Source organism: Bidens hawaiensis, unplaced genomic scaffold (genome assembly GCF_021521415.1).
Source record: "Bidens hawaiensis isolate Kalapana, Puna unplaced genomic scaffold, B.hawaiensis_p1.1 tig00025633_1, whole genome shotgun sequence".
In the NCBI taxonomy this organism is placed as follows: domain Eukaryota; kingdom Viridiplantae; phylum Streptophyta; class Magnoliopsida; order Asterales; family Asteraceae; genus Bidens; species Bidens hawaiensis.
Window position 1 is genome coordinate 45,146 of NW_027494105.1, and position 17,215 is coordinate 62,360.

Here is a 17,215-nt window from a genome sequence, read left to right on the forward strand (position 1 = left end):
CTCCGATTTTCCGTTTTGTTGGGATGTTTGTGGACACGAAAACCGAAATTGTAACCCTTTAGAATTTGGAAAAGATTTAAATGAGTGATTGTCAAATTCTCCACCTAGATCACATTGAAAAGATTTTATGACGATGTTAAATTGGGTTTTAATATAGGTATGAAAATTTGCAAACTTGATGAATGTTTCAGATTTAAATTTGAGGGGATACACCCATGTGTATTGTGTGAAATCATCGACAAGAACCATGTATTATTTATAACCTGTTTTGCTCAAAATGGGTGAGGTCCACAAATCACAATGAACAATGGCAAATGGTAAAACAGTACTAGAATTGGAATTAGAAAATGGCAAAACGTTTGTGCTTTGACAATTGGCAAGAATTGCAAACAATAGTCTTCGCACGTTTATTACGCACAATAATTTTATTGGAAACTAAAAAATCAAAAACTGAAAGACCGGGGTGGCCCAAACGATCGTGCCACGGGTCTTGTGAGATGGAAGCAAATGCAACTGGTTCTTTAGGTGGTGTGACTGGGTAGGTGAGCGGGTAAAGACGAATTGAACTATTATGACGAGATATTATCTTCCCACTCGGGTACTCCTTCACAGAAAAACCATAAGGATCAAAATCAACCGATATATAATTATCAATAGTAAATTTACGAATCGAGATAAGATTTTTGATTATATTTGGTGTGTAAAGGACATCTTTTAGGTGAAGGGGTCGGTTTTGATATGGTAGTGGGTTGTGTCCTGATCCAAGGACGGGCATGCGTGCACCGTTACCTACAAAAATCGAGCCAATGGGACAAAAAGACATAGGATTAGTAATTTTACCTTGGTCACTTGTGAGATGGTCTGATGCACCCGAATCCATGAACCAAGGTGCATCCTCATTGTTAATGTTCATAGCTTGTAATGCTTCACCAATCTGTGTGGGTTGAAGTGGATCAAATTCATCAAGATGGGCCTGAGCAGATGATGTGGCAAGTGGATTTGTTTGTTGTTTACTACCACTTGATCCAGGGGCTTGGAAATGATTCCAATTGAGAGGTGAGTTTATCCAAGGTTGAACCCAACCTTGTTGTGTAGGAAATAGGTAGGGTGGTGGGGCCCAATAAGCCCAGTTTGGTGGTGTATTGTTTTTAGCAGGAAGTGCAGCCCAATGTGGGAACTGATTTGAACCAGATGGGTTTGTATTGGTTCGTGGAGTCCGGCCTCGGTTCGAACTAGTAGTTGGTTGAGTTTGTTGATGTGGCCTACGGGTGTTGGTAGGCCGGTTTGAACCCCTTCTACGGTGGATAGGTTGGTCATTTTTCTGTGGTTCGTTAGACATAGCAGCAAAGGCGGTCGGAGCGGAGTGGTTTTCCCGGGCGGTTTGCCTTTGGTATTCTAGTTGAAGCATACTGCAGGCTGTCTCCCATGAGGGAAGACTTTGATTGATGTATGCTCCGACCGTATCATATTCGATCAGCAAACCTCTAACGAGTTTTAACACAAGACGTTGATCACCCACAGGATGATCCACATCATTGAGCTGGTCTCCAAGATCTTTTAATTTTTGACAATAGGATTCAAGAGACGGTATGCTTCTGAGCGTGAGATTATTGAACTCATGCTCAAGTGCAGCGGCTCTTGCCCCTTTATTATTGAGAAATATTTTCGGACACGAGACCAAGCATCAAGAGCGGTATGATTCGTATCTAAAACACGTACCAATAGGTCGTCCAACAACGTTCCATAGATCCATTGAAGGACGATTGCATCAATTTCGGACCATGATGCGTAAGTAGGATCTTCTTTAGCCGGTGCCCTTGTGCCATCAATGTGATTCATGACCTTGTACCCTCGAGCGTGAAGTTGAAACAACTTGACCCATGATGAGTATGATACCTTCACTCCGTCCAGAACCCTTACTTTGCGAGTGATATCAGTAATGGTGTAGACTGGGTGTAGAGATTTGTTTGCTTGGTCAGTTTGGTCTCCCATCATAACAGGAGGCGAGGTGTGATGGTGAATAAAGGGAAAGGCTTGCGGCAGTAGGATTGAGAAAAGTTAGGCTCTGATTACCATATTAGTTGGTAACAAACCATGAATCTTTCCATTCCATGAATAGGTGATATATACACCAGAATACAACAAACTATCCTTAAAATTAGGAAAGATAAATTACAATCTAAATATACAAAATAATTACATTAATAATACCAAATATATTTTGTTAAATATATTGGTCTAATAGTTACATGCTTTGATAGTAAGGCTTTCATAGTTTCATATGGGAAGATCAGAGCTTAATAATTTTATGAGTTTATCTAAGAACATCAATAACTAGCTTTAGATCTCATTATCTCGATATTAACCAGTGACGGATCTAGAAGAAAAGTTGAGAGATAGAGGATTAGAAGGGGCTAAGAAAATTTGTTCAGGGTTAGCTGATACATAAAACAAAAAACAAAAGAAAAAAATTGCATTAATGTTAACATAAAATGTTATATAGAAGGATTCTTTATGGTTGTGGGATTAAAACCAAGATCTCAATGTTTAGTTCACATAAAATGTTCAGCCTTGGTAGCTCTCAAATATAAGATCTAGGATGATACCATGCTCGAATCTAGCTATCTCTGCATATACTCGATAGTCAATAACTCAATACCGAACCGCCATTTGGTCGTCTCCTCTCACTACTATGTACCAATCTCAAACCATACACCGTTACAAGATAATGGGAGTTAAACACACTTAGATGTGATCAAGTTATACATAGATTGGTGATCTTCTTTGGTGTTTTAGCTTTATATTAAGTTTTACGCATTTGAGTAGTTAATATTCTAATTTTCTATCTCTTTATTAAATTCTTTTGCGTTCACATTGATGGAAACAAGTTATATATATATTTTTTCACATCATCACATGTGTCACGATTTTGGTCAACCTTCGTTGCAATTTGGAATTAAACTATTCATTGTCTAGTCAAGATTTGTAATTGACGCATAGTTATATTTATCCATATCTAAAAATAATAAAATGACAAAATATATAAGTATTTAATTACAAGGTTTGGTATGACTGTTACAACACATGACTTCTATAAAATTTAAGGAGAGTGACACTAAAATTTTCATAAGTCCAATTTGTCAAATTTTATATCTTTAATCCAAAACTAAATATAGTTTAATTCCCTCCTAGATTTATATTCTTATATAACTTTTGGTCAAACAAATAACTATAATATGACTATAAAATGAAGTTGGTATTGTTGTATATGTCATTAGAAATTTCCAGCAACTACATGGTTAACTTTAGCTTTTCAAATGTTGTAATGACTTTGTAAAGTCTTTGCTGAATCATTTTTTAATTTCTACATGACAAAATTTCATATATATGTTCTTCAAGTAAGACCATCCGGTTAGATTCGTGATCAACTTCCATCTCTCTTCACCATGGCATCTCCGTCTCAGGTTGAGATCATCGATAGTGCGATGTTTTGCAACACTGAATTCGCATTAACGTATTATGATCCTGACCAAAAGTGGTTGATACGAAAACACTTACTTTCTCTTCACAAGGAATTTCGTCCTTATGTCCCTCAATCGACACGTATATCCACCATGATGGAACCGCGGTAAAGTTATTAAAAGTTTATGGCTACCTATACATCTCTCACTCGTTACCTTTGACTCATATAAACATTTGGGTCCATGAGCACTACCCTCATGTGGCACCTATGGTTCAAGTGCAAACGGACATAACCAACCCAATACGTCCAAACCACCCGTTTGTGGACCCTTCGGGCTTGACCACCTCGTCGTGTTTACCCACGTGGGTTCCTTTCAGGCACGATCTATTAGGCCTTGCACACAACTTGGTAAATATATTTTCCTTAGACCATCCTTATGTTGTGAGTGTGCGTCCTAGCATGTCACACCCCTCATATGTGTCGAAAATGGAATGTATGGATCGAATTTGGTGTAGGCTTCAGTATGAAATCATCGGGTTGAAGGAGAACACCAAAGATGAGGTGGAAAAACTTGCTTCTCTTCAAGAGGAGATGAGGGCGCGTGTTGACATAATCGACAACTTGATCATTGGACTGGACCATGAAAAGACCTAACTAAAGAAACGAATCAAGGAAATGACAGAGGAGGCGGATATCTTGGTCAACTGGTTAATGGTTAATAAAGTTAACTTAAGCGTAACTACTGGTGGGAGAATTGAAGACGCGCTTGAATGAGTAGATGTGACCTCAACATTGAATATGGAGTGTAATGCTGAGGATGAAGCTTTGGGAGAGCTAATGTTTGTGCTCGATGATGCTTTTGGTATAGGCGTTATGAGTCACGAAGCATATTATAAACAAGTTCGGCTTTTGGCTAGGGAGCAATTTTTCGCTCTGGCCCAACTCGAGAAGTTGAACTCGGAAGGGTCCTCAAATGTTGAAGTTTCTTTCTTTGTAGACTCTTTAAAACATATGCCCATTTCACCTTAAAGAACTCGTATGTCTCCTAGAGTACATCAGCCAAGCATGATAGCTCTTGAAGTGAATCATGTAACTGAAGGAAACTTATCTTCTAAATTCAAGTGTAAATCCAATTTTGGTCAACTAAATACTTGAATAATGCAGTTTCAGCGTTATAATTAGTAAATGCTGCTCGATTACAACAAAAAAAAAGTTACTCGTTTTGGTCTATGATGCGCTTTAGAATATGCATATATAGTAACAATGTAAATATGAAATAAAACTAACTTTATCACCTGTGGTTGACCAACTTTATTTTTACTCGGTTCATAATCAGATATACGGCTGTAAATGAGCAAAGTCTTGTTCAAGTTCGTCCATTATAAAATCTATATGGTAAGATTAGAAATGTCATTAAAAGGTCCTAAAAACCTTTAATAAACAAACATTAACGACCATAAACATGCAAAACAGAACACATTATTGAACGCTCGTGAACACAAATGAATGAACATGCCTTTTGTTCGTGTTCATTCATTTAGTTATTCAAACGAAGTTCTTTGTTCATGTTCACTAATTTGTTAAACAAATGAACGTAAACGAACTTTCCGTCAGATAGTTTGCTTTGGTTTTTTATAGCCCTAGTCAAATATGTGTTATGATTATAATCACTCTTCTTGTATGAAAACACGTTTTCAATGGTCAACCGAATTGACCCTGATATCAACACTTTATTGGTTATTGCTAAAAACAAAATTGAAATTATAAAACATGAATAATAACAAAACATATTTGTCCCAATCATAAGTAGAAGTTATTAATATTGTATATATCATCCGAAATTTCCAAGAAATTCTTAAGAAACATATTGACATTGACTTTGGGAAGTCAATGATAAAATCTTTACGTAATGCACAAAATACAAATACTTTAGTGAGCAAATAAAAACACAGATGTATGGAACTCTCTTTCTACAACATGTGTTATTATCCTATGAACTCAAACAACAATGCATAATTAAGGACTTAAGGTGAATGGTAGAATAATAACTTTTGGTCGGAGGTTATCATAACTTGAAAGTGTTCTTTCTTTGGTTAGAGTTTGTGGTCCACCTTGCTTTACTACAAAAAAAAAAAACCTGGTTTCAATTTCGTGACTAGAGGGTCAACGACCCCCCTTGGTACTAAAGGAAACCCAAATTTGTTTTCAACGAGTAGTGGGTGAACGATCCGAACGTAATTCGTTTAAGCTCGGTATACAAAGTTCGGGCTTCTTTGTTAAATGAGCATTAAACTCTATTTCACTTTTTTATAGTGGAGCATCTATTGAAAGAATCAAATATAAGTTATCGGAAAGTATTTTAGAGCCCCTATAACTCAAATAAGTGCTCCAGTCCAATAACTAATAACGTTTAAAGCCCATTTATTTTGAGGTGGTTGTGGTCCTTGGATCAAGATGTAACATTTCGGTTTTTCTATTTTTCTTTCAATTGTAAACATTACCCGACCCGGTTCTTGTTCGGGCGAGTTATTAATAAAATATTCCTTTTATTCCTTTTTATATTTATACAACTATCAAAGAATGGCAAAAAGAAACCCTAACTAAACTTTAAACGTGTTTTGTACCCAAGTCAAATAGACCAAGGACCAACATGCAAATTGTATTCAAAGATTTTAATAATAAAATAATCTTTTTCCCTTCTCTTTCTTCTTTCGGCCGACAACCTCTCCCAAACCCTTTCTTGGACCTCAATTTTCGGTGTTATAATCAAAAATTGATCTCACCATATCGTTTATCATACAAAAACGATCTCACCGACATGTTAATTATAGAAAACGAATCAAGGTTCACAGCTAATACAATCAATGAAATCCGAGGCTGGCCTAGGCTCTAAATCACTATATAAACGCAACAGAAATTCAATTAAATTACACCACAGATTCCTCTCAATCACGCGATCATAAACCATAAACTAATTACACCAAACGAAGCCGTCAGGACCTGCTTTCAACCCAAACTCAGGCCGCGATCGTTTGTTGCTCGTTACCCCTCAATCCGCCACCTCAGTAAGTAATTGAAATATGCTTTACAATCTTTTTTAATGCACAAACAATAACCCCAACTTAATTGAATCAAACAACGAATGAATCAACGGATTAAGATCTAGGGTTTGTAAATGAACTTGGGGACTGGTATGTCTGGTTATATAGTTTTGCGATAATATGTAACACGAACTGAAGCTCCAGCCCGTTGGCCAGAGCGTTGTGATTGAAACCATGTGAACTGGTCCAGGCGCGGGTTCGAACCCCCCTGGACTCGTTTTATCTTTTTTATTTTGTTTTGTTTAAATCTTTGTTTTATTTTTAATTATAATCATAATATAATATTAAATAAACTTTGTTTTAATGAAACCGAACCTAGAAAGCATTATTTTGGTCAAAGTTCATATATATATTTTTATCTATATATATGCATAAATAATATGAAACAAAAATGTATTTTTACCGATCTAGCTTAAAGATTCAAATAATTTTCCCGTAATATATATACCCTATATATATATATATACCTAAATATATATATAATTAAATAATTGACAATAATGTTTCATTTGTATATACCATGTTTATTAATACCTAATATTGGTTATTATTTAATTATAAAATCTAATTGCTTGAAAATACGAACATGATATATCACTTATATTAGTTACCAAATAATAATATTAACACTAATAATAATAATATTAATAATAATAATAATAATCTTAAGTATAATAACAATAAATAAGGCATCTAAAACCTAAACGACTCCCATTTATCTAAGTAATTAAATCGCAATAATGACTAATAATATCTCATCAAACTCAAATCTTTACGTTTTATTAATTTTTTTTCTCCTTTATTAATTATACAGTAGTTAACAATTAGGGCATTCTTGTTGACGTATTTCGAAGGCTTGATGAGTTCATCCTCATTTTTTTTATTATTATCTCATTCTCACTAATCTACTCACTAAAGGTAAGTAATTAACATCCCCCTTTTTTTACCGTTTTATATTTTTGGGGGCGTTATGCGTTAATCAATTTTTCACTACAATTCCACTATTTGCGTTATATGATGTTGCTCAATTAGTTATACGTGCAAATGTGACTATGTGTTTAATTTATGTTTTGATGGTAGGTATCTCATCCTCATTAGTATGATCATATGCCGTCGGAATAGCTCGTTATCCAGGGATTCGAGTGAAAAGACAACTTTTATATTATTGTTATATTGGTGTTATGCTAGTTGTAATATTTCATATTATCGCAAGAAATTGTCATTTTTATATTATAGTATTCAAAAACCGTGATTAATTGCTCAACTTTATGTTGACAAACTATGTATTTTCCCGCATGGCTATATTGGATGAAGAATCAAGGGATTAAAGAGTAGTTGGATCTTAGGATGCATGATGAATAATTAAAGACTATTTATTTTTTTATTTAATTGTTATGTTTATTTTTATGAGACAATGTTTGTACCTTTGTGTACTTGAATAATAATAATTTAGATATTAACACGTGAATTTATTTTAGTATCTTATGAGCTATGATACAATTATGTCGCGCCCCGGCATATTCCGCCGTAAGTTGAGGTGTGACACAAGAGGCCATGAACCTAAATGAGTTCGTTTAGAACCCATATTCACGCTGCAACAAAAGTTATAAATCAATGTTTTTATAACCATGCAATTTTTTAGGATGCTTTTAGATCTTAAATAATATTTTAAACTTCAACTCTTATACTACATAATCAATTATATTAATAGAAACTAGTTGTGTGACCGCGTGATGCGGAGGAGTACACGTACAAACACGACATCGAACGCGTAAGTGGTGACCTCACAATAGTATGCACGTAGCCCGACTATATTGTGAAAACGTTATACGAGCCAGGAATCTAGTCGCAAATCGATACGTTACATCGTGTTCAATACGTTAAATATTAATACATTAATCATGGAGGATGAATACATTAGGTGAGGAGATAATTCGGCAGCATAACGTTACAATACATAAATATGGCACAGATCTCTATGCAAACTAATTATGGAAGGCCTATTTATAGGTTGGTCTCATTCGTTATACTGTATTAACGAATGAGAGCTCTCATTCGTTAACATTCCTAACGAATAAGGTCTTTCCATAGCCCATTCGCTAAACATGCTTAGCGAATGGGTATACATTAACGAATGAGCTTCCATTCATTACACTGTAGTAACGAATGGGCTCTTACATTAACGAATATCCTAGCCTTAACGAATGAGGCCCATTCGCTAAACATCCTTAGCGAATGTGCCTTTATACATTAAGTGTAAAGACTAAACTACTTCTAGCCTATTCGAACAGCTGCGGACACCAAATCCGTTCACTTACAGACTCCCCCTTGTCCGTAGCTGTCGAATGCTTTCCAATACTTTAGCATCCAATACTTTAGTCTTCAATACTTTAACGCCGAATACTTTAGTCTCAATACTTTATGGTCGAATACTTTAGCGATGAATACGTTAACGACGAATACGTTAAATTTGAATACTTTAACCGTGAATACTTTAATTGCATATCATCAGCCGTTCAGCCAACCTCCCTCTTGGCTGATGATTCACGGGCTTGTGTAAAACAGACAAAATATAACTCTTTGTAAGCACACCAATAACTTGTAGCTACTCGTATAATATCTCCCCCTAAAATCAGCATCTCCAGGTGATCATCCCGATCATCCAACTGGCATATGATATGGTTCGATCTCACGAATCAATCAGCAACAAGTCATCAGCTATCTGTCGCACTGGTAATGTAAAAATGTCTTTATGTTTAACCTTGTCACACATCTTCATGAACAACCCAATCATTCCACATCTTTCACGTCTTCACTCTCTCGATAACGTCTATCCCAAAATATAACTCTTTGAAGCTCTTCAGCAACCAATACGCTTGGATGCACTACTGCTTTGGGCATATGATTTAGAGTCCCAACCTTCGTTAATCAACACCGAACGATCATATTCTTCAATCAGATGACAAAACTCGTATATTCCTCAATCAGATCAACCCATTAAAGAATTGTCCCCTTCAACAGAAGTAATCCGCCGAATACTCGTAGCCAACAAAGTCAGGATCAAAGTCCCTCAGAATGAAGTAAACGGACAGACACTCGTATCCCACATAGTCAGGTTTTAATCTTGAACAAATCAATCCACGATCGAAGAACAATTTCAGTCTTGGACTCATTCAAACCTAGCTTTGCAATCACATATTACCACCCGAATTGCAATAATTTTTTAAGAAATCCTTGCAAACGTAGGAAGATACTAATTGAATAAACTCTTTGAAATTTTTATCTCCCCCATTTCTTGACAAATTCGGCAAGATCTTGAACAAATCTTCGAAAATATTCAATAAATGTCTCGCTAACTTAGCCGGTTACTCCCCCTCGGACCCTCGATATGCGTGAAAAGTCGGCCAGAAAATATATCATCAAAATTTGCCAGAAGAGTATCCCGCACATTTGAAATATCCCCAAAAAGTTTTGTTTAAGAAAATTTTCCGAAAATACTGTTTTTTTAAACATCCTCATACGTTATCTGGTCTTCATTCGTTTGAACAGTAACACATTCGTTACCCTTGAACAAATGGGTCTCTTTCGTTAACCCATTAACGAATGTCCGCATACTTTAAATTCCTCATTCGTTACATTAGAAAGAACAGGTCACATTCGTTAACCTTGTTAACGAATAACCTCAAATGCTAAGATCTCCTCATTCGTATGAACAGTACACGAATGAGTATACATTTGTTAAATTCCAACGAATTAAGCTCATATTCGTTAACCTTTATCAAATGACCACATTCGTTATTACTCCGTTAACGAATGAATTCAAACTAACGAATGAGTCGTTAGGAAGTTACTGTTGCATTGTAAAATCGTGAATCACCGGAAAATACTGTTATAGTCGCCGGAATCTGCGTATCTTCAAGCTCCATTAATGGATGTTAATGGTGGAATCATCAATTCAATCAATTAATCCACAAAAACACATCCGAAGACTAGGACTTCATTCACGAACACAAATTCATCATCTATTTTATCATTCAATCTATGAATCCGGTATAAATCTGATCACACAATAACTCAAACATTCATGGCAGATTCGTCAAATCACCATGATTAATCATTAGAATACGTTACGAAGCATCGGCTTCATCTCACGAAATCAAATCAAGCTTCAATTTCATCAATTATCCACTGAATTGATTCAAATCGATCAAACAGTTATCGAACCTTGAAGAACACAAACTAGTACGTATCACGAGCAACCGCCGACTCTGATACCAATTGTTAAAACGTTATACAAGCCAGGAATCTAGTGTAACATCCCGAAATTTCAAGATAATATTAATTATATTACTTAATAATAGAGTGAAAGTTTACTCGGGTTATCAGGAAATAAATAAAAGAATAGGAGTTGGTATGGGTCGGGCTAGTGTCGGGTAATGGACGTTGGTTATGGATTTGGATTAATTGAGATGGGTTAAATGAGAATGAGATTTCAGGGATATAAATACCCCAAAAATTCCAAAATATCTTCATTTTCACCAAACTCCCTAACACACACACACCACACATATACCGCCGCCGGACCGAAGGCAGATCCGGGCAGATCCGGCAGACCCGAGTGAGAGAGAGAGCGATTAGTGGTGATAAGCATGTAAACGAGATCCAAACAAGCCCAAAAAGGTATGATTCTTGATCTTTGAGGTTTAAAGATCCAAGCTTTTTAGTGTATAAGCGACCAAAAATGGTCGGGAAGCGTAGTGGGTGATATTGAACCATAGCAAGGGTGTTAAAATCGCTCAAAATGCTGAAAAGAAACTGAACAGCGGCTGTCTGGGTAACTTCGCCTTCATCTGGGCAACTTCGCCTTCAACGCGATGAACTTCGCCTGCAAGCTAAGTTCGCCTGATGAACTTCGCCTGCAAGCTAAGTTCGCCTGATGACAACTTCGCTGTAAAGTTAAGTTCGCCTAAGGTTCAACTTCGCCTGAAGCCAAGTTCGCCTGATGACAACTTCGCCTGAAGCCAAGTTCGCCTGATGGCAACTTCGCTGTAAAGCCAAGTTCGCCTAAGGTTTAACTTCGCCTAAAGCTAAGTTCGCCTAAGGTTTAACTTCGCCTAAAGCCAAGTTCGATTAGGAAGTAAACTAAAAATCTAATGAAAAATGTGTTAAGACAGTTAATGGAAATAAAATTTTTCCAAGCTGACCTGGCAGCTCGACCCCAGCCAGGGGCTCTGCCCCTTGGACCCTGCTAGGGGCTGCCGCCCCTAGACCCCGCTGCCAGGGGCGCTGCCCCCGGACCCCCGTTCGTTGTGGGTAGTAGTTAAGACCGGAAAGATGATATGAGTAGTGATAGTTGTTTGATACGTGTACTTGTTATACAGTCAGCCGTGCACAGCTGAAGAAAGGGATTACGATTAACGGTGAACGTAACCGTGTTCAGGTGAGTTTCTAGCCCCATTTATGTGTTACGTTTTCGGGGCTGTGTGCATACTCAATATGTTTGTTAATACACTTATCCTAAGAGATAAGTGTATGCCTTATATGGATAATGTGAAATATATGAATGATTGCTTGATGGTACGTGAACGATCTTCGGATATTGCACGTACTGTCAGGTTGCAGCGCTAAGAATAAAGTAAGTATGTTATGTATGTTTATGTATATGAACATGATAGAGATAATAGAAGAAAGAAATGATAACGCATGGTTGTATGGTTACGAAGAGGGTACCGAGCCCTAGTAATACTCGAGGAATGTAGGGCGTAATGCTCTTTATAACGTAAGATATGAAAGTAAGATAATACAAAAGAAAGTAAGAAAGTATGAACGAAAGGATATAATTTTATGTGTATGCCGTGTATGGTATATGTGATCGATACGATTGATTGCTTGACGGTACGTGAACGATATTCGGATATTGCACGTATCGTCAAGGGAAGTGACTAGCTCCTTACATGGATATTAAATAATAAAGTATAGTGTTCCTTTTATGGAAGGTATAGTGTTCCTTTTATGGAAAGTATAGTGTTCCTTTTATGGAAGGTATAGTGTTCCTTTTATGGAAGGTATAGTGTTCCTTTTATGGATAGTAAAGTGTTCCTTCTATGGATAATATAGTGTTCCTCCTATGGAAATTATATATGGTAGGGTAATGGTAATGGTTCTCTTAATAGATATTACGTGACGATCCTCCTATGGATATTTATACAAGGTTAAGGTAGTAATATGTGTCTTCGAATACGGGAAGTAATATATGGGAATAGATTGTATGCTGCCTGATTAACTAGAACTCACTCAGCGTAGCTGACTTTTAGTATGCACGCAGGTGAGCCGATTACAGAGCTAGCAAGAGGATGACGCATGGCATGGATTGAACGGCTGGCATCTGAAGAAAGAAGTAAAGATGTTTTAAATATAAAGTTTTGTGTTATGGTATCAAAGAAAAGATTTAATGTTTTGTAACAAATGATTGATGTTTTATATTCCGCGAAAAGTTTTAATAAACTCTGATTTGAAGGACTGTGTTTATGAGTAAATCCGACGCTAAAGTAGGGCTACCGGGTTCGGGGCCTTACATCTAGTCGCAAATCGATACGTTACATCGTGTTCAATACGTTAAACATTAATACATTAATTATGGAGGATGAATACATTGGTGAGGAGAAAATCCGGCAGCATAACATTACAATACATAAATATGGCACAGATCTCTATGCATGATGCTGATCGTGTGTACAAGATTGATGCTGATAAAGATTGGAGACGTACAGCTAATGCCAGGGGGAGTTTGCTAGTGCATTTTCTTCATGGCATTATATGTATAAAGACACATGTGAAGATCAATTGAAAGCGACAAAGACTAAAAGTTAATCGAACTCCAGCAATTGTAAAGGGGGAGTTTGTTAGTACATGAAATGTGACAAGTGCTGGAAAACTGACGAGTCGCTTTATCGATACAAAAGATAACAAATGAGATCAAGTGTGGAAGTCCACAAATGAGGGCATACATGATTAACGAATGAGAAGACAATCTAATGTCTAACGAATGTGCAAATATGGAAGGTATTTGGATAACGAATGATCAATGACTAAGGATGTTAAAGCATAACAAATGGAAGCATGTCAAAGCATAACGAATGTAACATGCATGATGGCTAACGAATGAGGCTGATCAAGATCTAACGAATGAGTAGTTAGCATTAACGAATGTGATGTTAGTATGAATAGGATTAGTTTGTTAGTTAGGCAATTACACACACACACACACAGTTAGACAAGTTACAACGAGCTATGCATTCTTACGAGAGACCGTATTGTACCGAAACCCTACCGAAATTTATATACGAGCTACAACGAGTTAATATTTACATATCGTCTTTGTACTCGGTCGTTTTCGTTCATCGATTAGTACCGAAACGCACCGAAACGAACACCGTGCGTTTTCGGTTTCGTAGTTCAATATCGAGTTCATCGATCCTCATCGGGAAAAAACAAGTTCACTCCCCTTAACTCGAACACTCTGCCATACCTTAAATTCATTATCTTGAGAAGATTCAAGGATTGAATAATCATCGCTCTGTCAAAACTGCAGTCAATCAACACATTCCATCAATAAACCGTAAAGTTTATATTGATTTAGCATTTGAGCACAAACTGTATGAACTAGAATGTGTAATGGTGAAAACAATTTTTGAAACACAGCAAAAACAATTTGAAAATGTGTATCGCTTGTCGGAAGAACAAAAATAAATTGGAAAGAAAAATCTTTTTGGCTTTTACAAACTTTATGCTAAAACACACTCAAAATATTTTTGGTTTTTCAAAATTTATATCAAAACACACCTAAAATCTTTTTATATTTTTCTCAAAATAACGAAAAGAAATTAAAGCAGTAAATGTAAGCAGTACATATTTTTGTGAGAAAGATCGCGACATGGGATCATATTGACTAGTAACGTCCTAGACTACACTTCAATTTTGACATTATTATGCATATAATCCAATGATGATTGCAAATATAATTATCCACTTTAAACTTTGTACAGATCCTTCAGTAACTTTACGATACGATTAAGATTCAATTAAGCACAAATCTTATGTGGATCCCACCTATCAGACACAATTTTTATATCTCTTATACAGTGAATTTCACATGTACGTGTTTTATTTTTCTTTAAATTTATTAGCTGTGACTCATGCAAAAATAATAAAAAGAAAATAAAACAGAAAGTTAAAATTTTCCCTTAAGATCGGTATTACTACAGGCAGATAAGGTTCCATTTTAACAAAATAAAAAGATAAAATAAGTTGAAGTTGCATAAAATCCTAACTCTCAATTCGGATAATTCCGAATTATCGCGCAGAGAAAGTCCAAGATTTTATACGAAACACCAAGAAAATAAAGCAGAATATCCAAATCTTAACCCTTAGGTCGGATAATCTTATCGCGCAGGAATGGATCCAAATTTGAATAAAAATAAAGAAAAAATGAAGTTGAATTTCTTTGCAAAATAAAAAGAAAAATAGTTGAATTTCTTTGCAAAATGAACGCATGCATGCACAACAATCTTTAAACTTTTTGGTACTTAATATAGACATTAACTATGCATCAAAATGTAACACCACTAGATTTGGCAAGCATTTAGGTTTATATCTTTTCAGCACTTATTCGATCTGTTAAGCCTATCATACACATCATGCAATTGATCTTACGGCACTTTATAGTCTAGTTTATTCATGTGTTAGGTCCGCTAAGTCAATGTACTATCATTTCCCATATATGTCGGATCGCATTTCTCAAATTTTATATTTTTTCAAAATTAACAACATATTTTAGTTTTTTTTTATATTTTTCATACAGAAAACACAATCTTTTTGGATTTTTCTAATTTTCTCCCCCTAAAAATATAAACAATAACAAAAAATTTATAGAAAATAACGAAAAATGAAAATGATCTTCCAACATGGATAACTCTTTTGAAGATCTTGTTGACCAAAAAGAAATCTTGCATTTTAAAAGGTACGAATGGTGAACAAGTTTGTCGATTGAAAATTTTATGAATTTTAAAACTTTGCAAATATCAATCAAATTCAACTAAACCAATATGCCGAGATAATCCACTATCAACAAATTTGATTTAGCGACAATCCATATGACGTTGATAGATCTTCTTAGATATCCCTGCACAAAAACTAGATAATTAATGAGAAATTGGAACCCAGACCATAGTCTTAGGTCGACCAGTATCCTCAACATGATCAGCAACGGCTGATGGAATCTTTGGTTTCCAAGCTGGTAACTATTTATCAGTTTGTTGTCTAAAAAATTTAACATTATAAGAAATGTGAGACGTTTCAGGAGACTTTAACAATGAATTAAGATAAACTCTTTGTTGTTTAGCTTTTTGTTCAAGTGCCTCAAATTGCCCAAAAGTTAATGAAATTTTGTTAAAAACATCTGGCAATTTGAATTTTCTTTTGTAAGGACAATCAACAATCAAATGTCCTTTGACATTGCAATAAAAACATTTTCTCATTTCAACCCACGTCGAAGATGATTCTGTTACAAGCTTAGACGCGAATGGTTGAATTTTCTCACTTTTCTTCTTTTGGAAAATTCAAGATTTGAACAATTAGCAAATTTTCCAATACATCAGAACCAGTAGATTTGACAAATTTGTTTTCTTGAAACAACACTGGTTTGGATTCCTTTTGGGGTTTTGATTTTCTCTTTTTCATTTCCCCAATAGGCATTACTGATGCATCACGATTAAAGGAAACCGAATGATCACAATCATAAACATATTCAACACACTCAGGTTTAACAAGAGCTATCGGAAGGAGCTCATCGGCAAATATCTTGTCAACACCTTTTAATTTATAAAGTTTCCAATTTTTACCTTTAACACTCGGTTTTGAAAATGATTTTAATATCTTTTCAGAAACAACCTTCTTCTCACATGTCTTTGGTGTAACAACCAATTTTGGTTTACCAGTTTTTGATTTCTCAGAAGTTTGTGGTTCACAAAGAATATGATTTTTAACAGGTATATTTTCATTTTTTTGAATCACCATTGGTTCAACAACATCTTCAACAAGAATATCATCATTAGTCTGATAGAAAACCAGATTGCTTTGAATATGAGATTTTGGAGTTAAACACTTTGTTTCTTTCTTAACAGCCGTTTTTGGATCAACTGGTTTAACTTTCTCCTCATTGATTATTTTAACCATACTAATAGTCACAGGAGGATCTACTGTCAGTGGATAGTTAATGTCCACTTCTTTTAGATTAACCGTGTCTGGTCGCATGGTGTAATAATTTCGAAAAGGAGGGGGGATTTCAACAAACCCTAAACCAGCTTTACCATCCTTTTGGTGATTGTTGTTAACTTCAATGATTTCATTGAGTAAAAAAGATGAATTTCTAAATTTATCTAGTTTATTCTTTAACTCCGACACCTCATTTTCAAGCTCAGTTATTTTGGTTCTCAATTCCAAACTTTTTTGAAATTGTTTTTTGAATGATTGTTAATTTACATCCAACCTGTGCTTTCAAGTCATGATTACTAATCGACATGGCATCAATCTTATCTTTAGATTTTTTATTATTTTCAGCCACTTGTCGATATTTATCACGAATACATGTTAA

At 35.4% G+C, this 17,215-nt stretch overlaps 1 protein-coding gene and 1 pseudogene across 1 annotated transcript; one reads left to right on the forward strand and one right to left on the reverse strand.

Annotated features, from left to right (window-relative positions):
• Positions 1–340: 340 nt before the first annotated feature.
• On the reverse strand, positions 341–1,992 carry LOC143571939 (uncharacterized). The gene is made up of 2 exons (XM_077057235.1): positions 1,720–1,992; positions 341–1,540 (listed from the first exon to the last, which is right to left on the reverse strand). Exons 1-2 carry the CDS (start codon positions 1,990–1,992, stop codon positions 341–343), a joined length of 1,473 nt encoding a protein of 490 aa, XP_076913350.1.
• Positions 1,993–3,394: 1,402 nt separating this feature from the next.
• Positions 3,395–4,547, forward strand: LOC143571932 (protein ELC-like; annotated as a pseudogene).
• Positions 4,548–17,215: the final 12,668 nt, after the last annotated feature.

What these genes read in the sequence shown, in the direction of transcription:
- LOC143571939 (XM_077057235.1), bottom strand. Translation starts at nt 1,992, where the DNA reads ATGGGAGACCAAACTGACCAAGCAAACAAATCTCTACACCCAGTCTAC. An exon ending in CGTTGTTGGACGACCTATTG is followed by an intron (nt 1,541 to 1,719) that starts GTACGTGTTTTA and finishes CTTGGAGACCAG; the next exon opens with CTCAATGATGTGGATCATCC.